This window comes from Otolemur garnettii, unplaced genomic scaffold, assembly GCF_000181295.1.
Source record: "Otolemur garnettii isolate 467f Iridium unplaced genomic scaffold, OtoGar3 scaffold00020, whole genome shotgun sequence".
NCBI lineage: Eukaryota > Metazoa > Chordata > Mammalia > Primates > Galagidae > Otolemur > Otolemur garnettii.
Genome location: NW_003852415.1, coordinates 173,870 through 175,199, shown reverse-complemented (window position 1 = coordinate 175,199; position 1,330 = coordinate 173,870). Strand labels below are relative to the sequence as shown.

At 48.9% G+C, this 1,330-nt stretch overlaps 1 protein-coding gene across 1 annotated transcript in view; it reads right to left on the bottom strand.

Moving 5' to 3' along the window:
- Positions 1-113, bottom strand: part of LOC111721745 (acyl-coenzyme A thioesterase 1-like) — a 10,435-nt gene extending 10,322 nt beyond the window's left edge. The window contains 1 exon segment of the mRNA XM_023511535.1: positions 5-113. Within this exon segment, the coding sequence (XP_023367303.1) occupies positions 5-101 (97 nt within the window). The 5' untranslated portion in view covers positions 102-113.
- Positions 114-1,330: the final 1,217 nt, after the last annotated feature.

Genomic DNA, 1,330 nt, shown 5'->3' with positions numbered 1-1,330 from the left:
CGTGGTCTCAGCGGAGGAGTCCCCAGCCACAGCGCCCAACTTTTCAGGCCCCTTCGGCACAGTCCGGACGCTCGCAGCACTGCAAGAGACGAGGCGACCATTTTGCGCCTTGGTTTCAGACCTGGGAACAACTGCACACGGGTGTGGACGAGATGAAATCCTCTGGGGCTGCCTGCCTGCCGGCTCTGCGCCCAGTAGGACGAGCGGTCATCTAAAGTGAGCTGGGAAAACCGGAGCCCTCCCAGGCAGCGGGAGCGAACACAGACCCATACAAGCGACTTGTTTAACTCCCCTAGAGAAAACCTCTTTGGGGGGAGCTTCCTGCCTCTGCTTTTCAGAAGTTCGTTGGCTCTTGAAGAACCCGCAATACCAAAGTCTCCAATGGCCAGACTCTTAAAGGCTAAAAGGCATTCAGGACTGGATTTGAGTTTTATTACCTTCTGGAGTAATTCACACTCCTTACTAAGGAAGCCTTTTCTTTCAAAGTCAGCAGTGTTTTTGTTTTTGAGACAGAGTCTCACTTTGTCGCCCTCGGTAGAGTGCCATGACTCACAGCAACCTCCAACTCCTGGGCTTAGGTGATTCTCATGCCTCAGCCTCCTGAGTAGCTGGGGCTACAGGCACCCGCCACAACCCCTGGCTTTTTTTTGTTGCAGTTTGGCCAAGGCCTGGTTCGAACTCGCCACTCATTCGGTATATAAGGCTGGCTCCCTATCCACTGAGCCACAGGGGCCGCACAGCAGCAATGTGTTTTGCCTTTGTGTTCTCTGTGCCCTACCCAGTGGCCGCACATCTAAGGACCCTAGCCTGTTCCTAGCAGTGTGACATCTGAGTCTCAATCGGTACAGATGTAAAAATAGCCAAATGAGGTAATACTATTTTTTTCTTATGGGACTCTCATTTTGGTCCATTTAGGCAAACATTATCGCCCTCTCATCACCTTTTTTCCCTTTCTCATAAGCTGTTAGTTCCAACCAGGGGTGGATTTTTCATCACACTTAAGCCTTAGGCCGCTTCCAAGGCCTTGTACCTGATTTTACGTTCATGGTTTCATATCTTTGTTAGAGAAACCTGCTTTAGGGAAATGTATACTCTTCGAGTGCAAAAATTCTTTTTGCCTCTCCTAGCAATAAGGCTGCCCTCAAGACAAGCCTTTTCACCTAATCCCAGATTCTCTCATGTCCTGCTGGTCATTTATCATGCAGCCCCCTGTATCTCTGATTAACTTTACATGGGTTTTGTGTCATACTTCAGGTGTGTTTTGTGCATAGGAGGTGTGAGAAATAAAGAAGGAAAATAATAATAGCTAGTTATCCGGTTGTCCATAGCT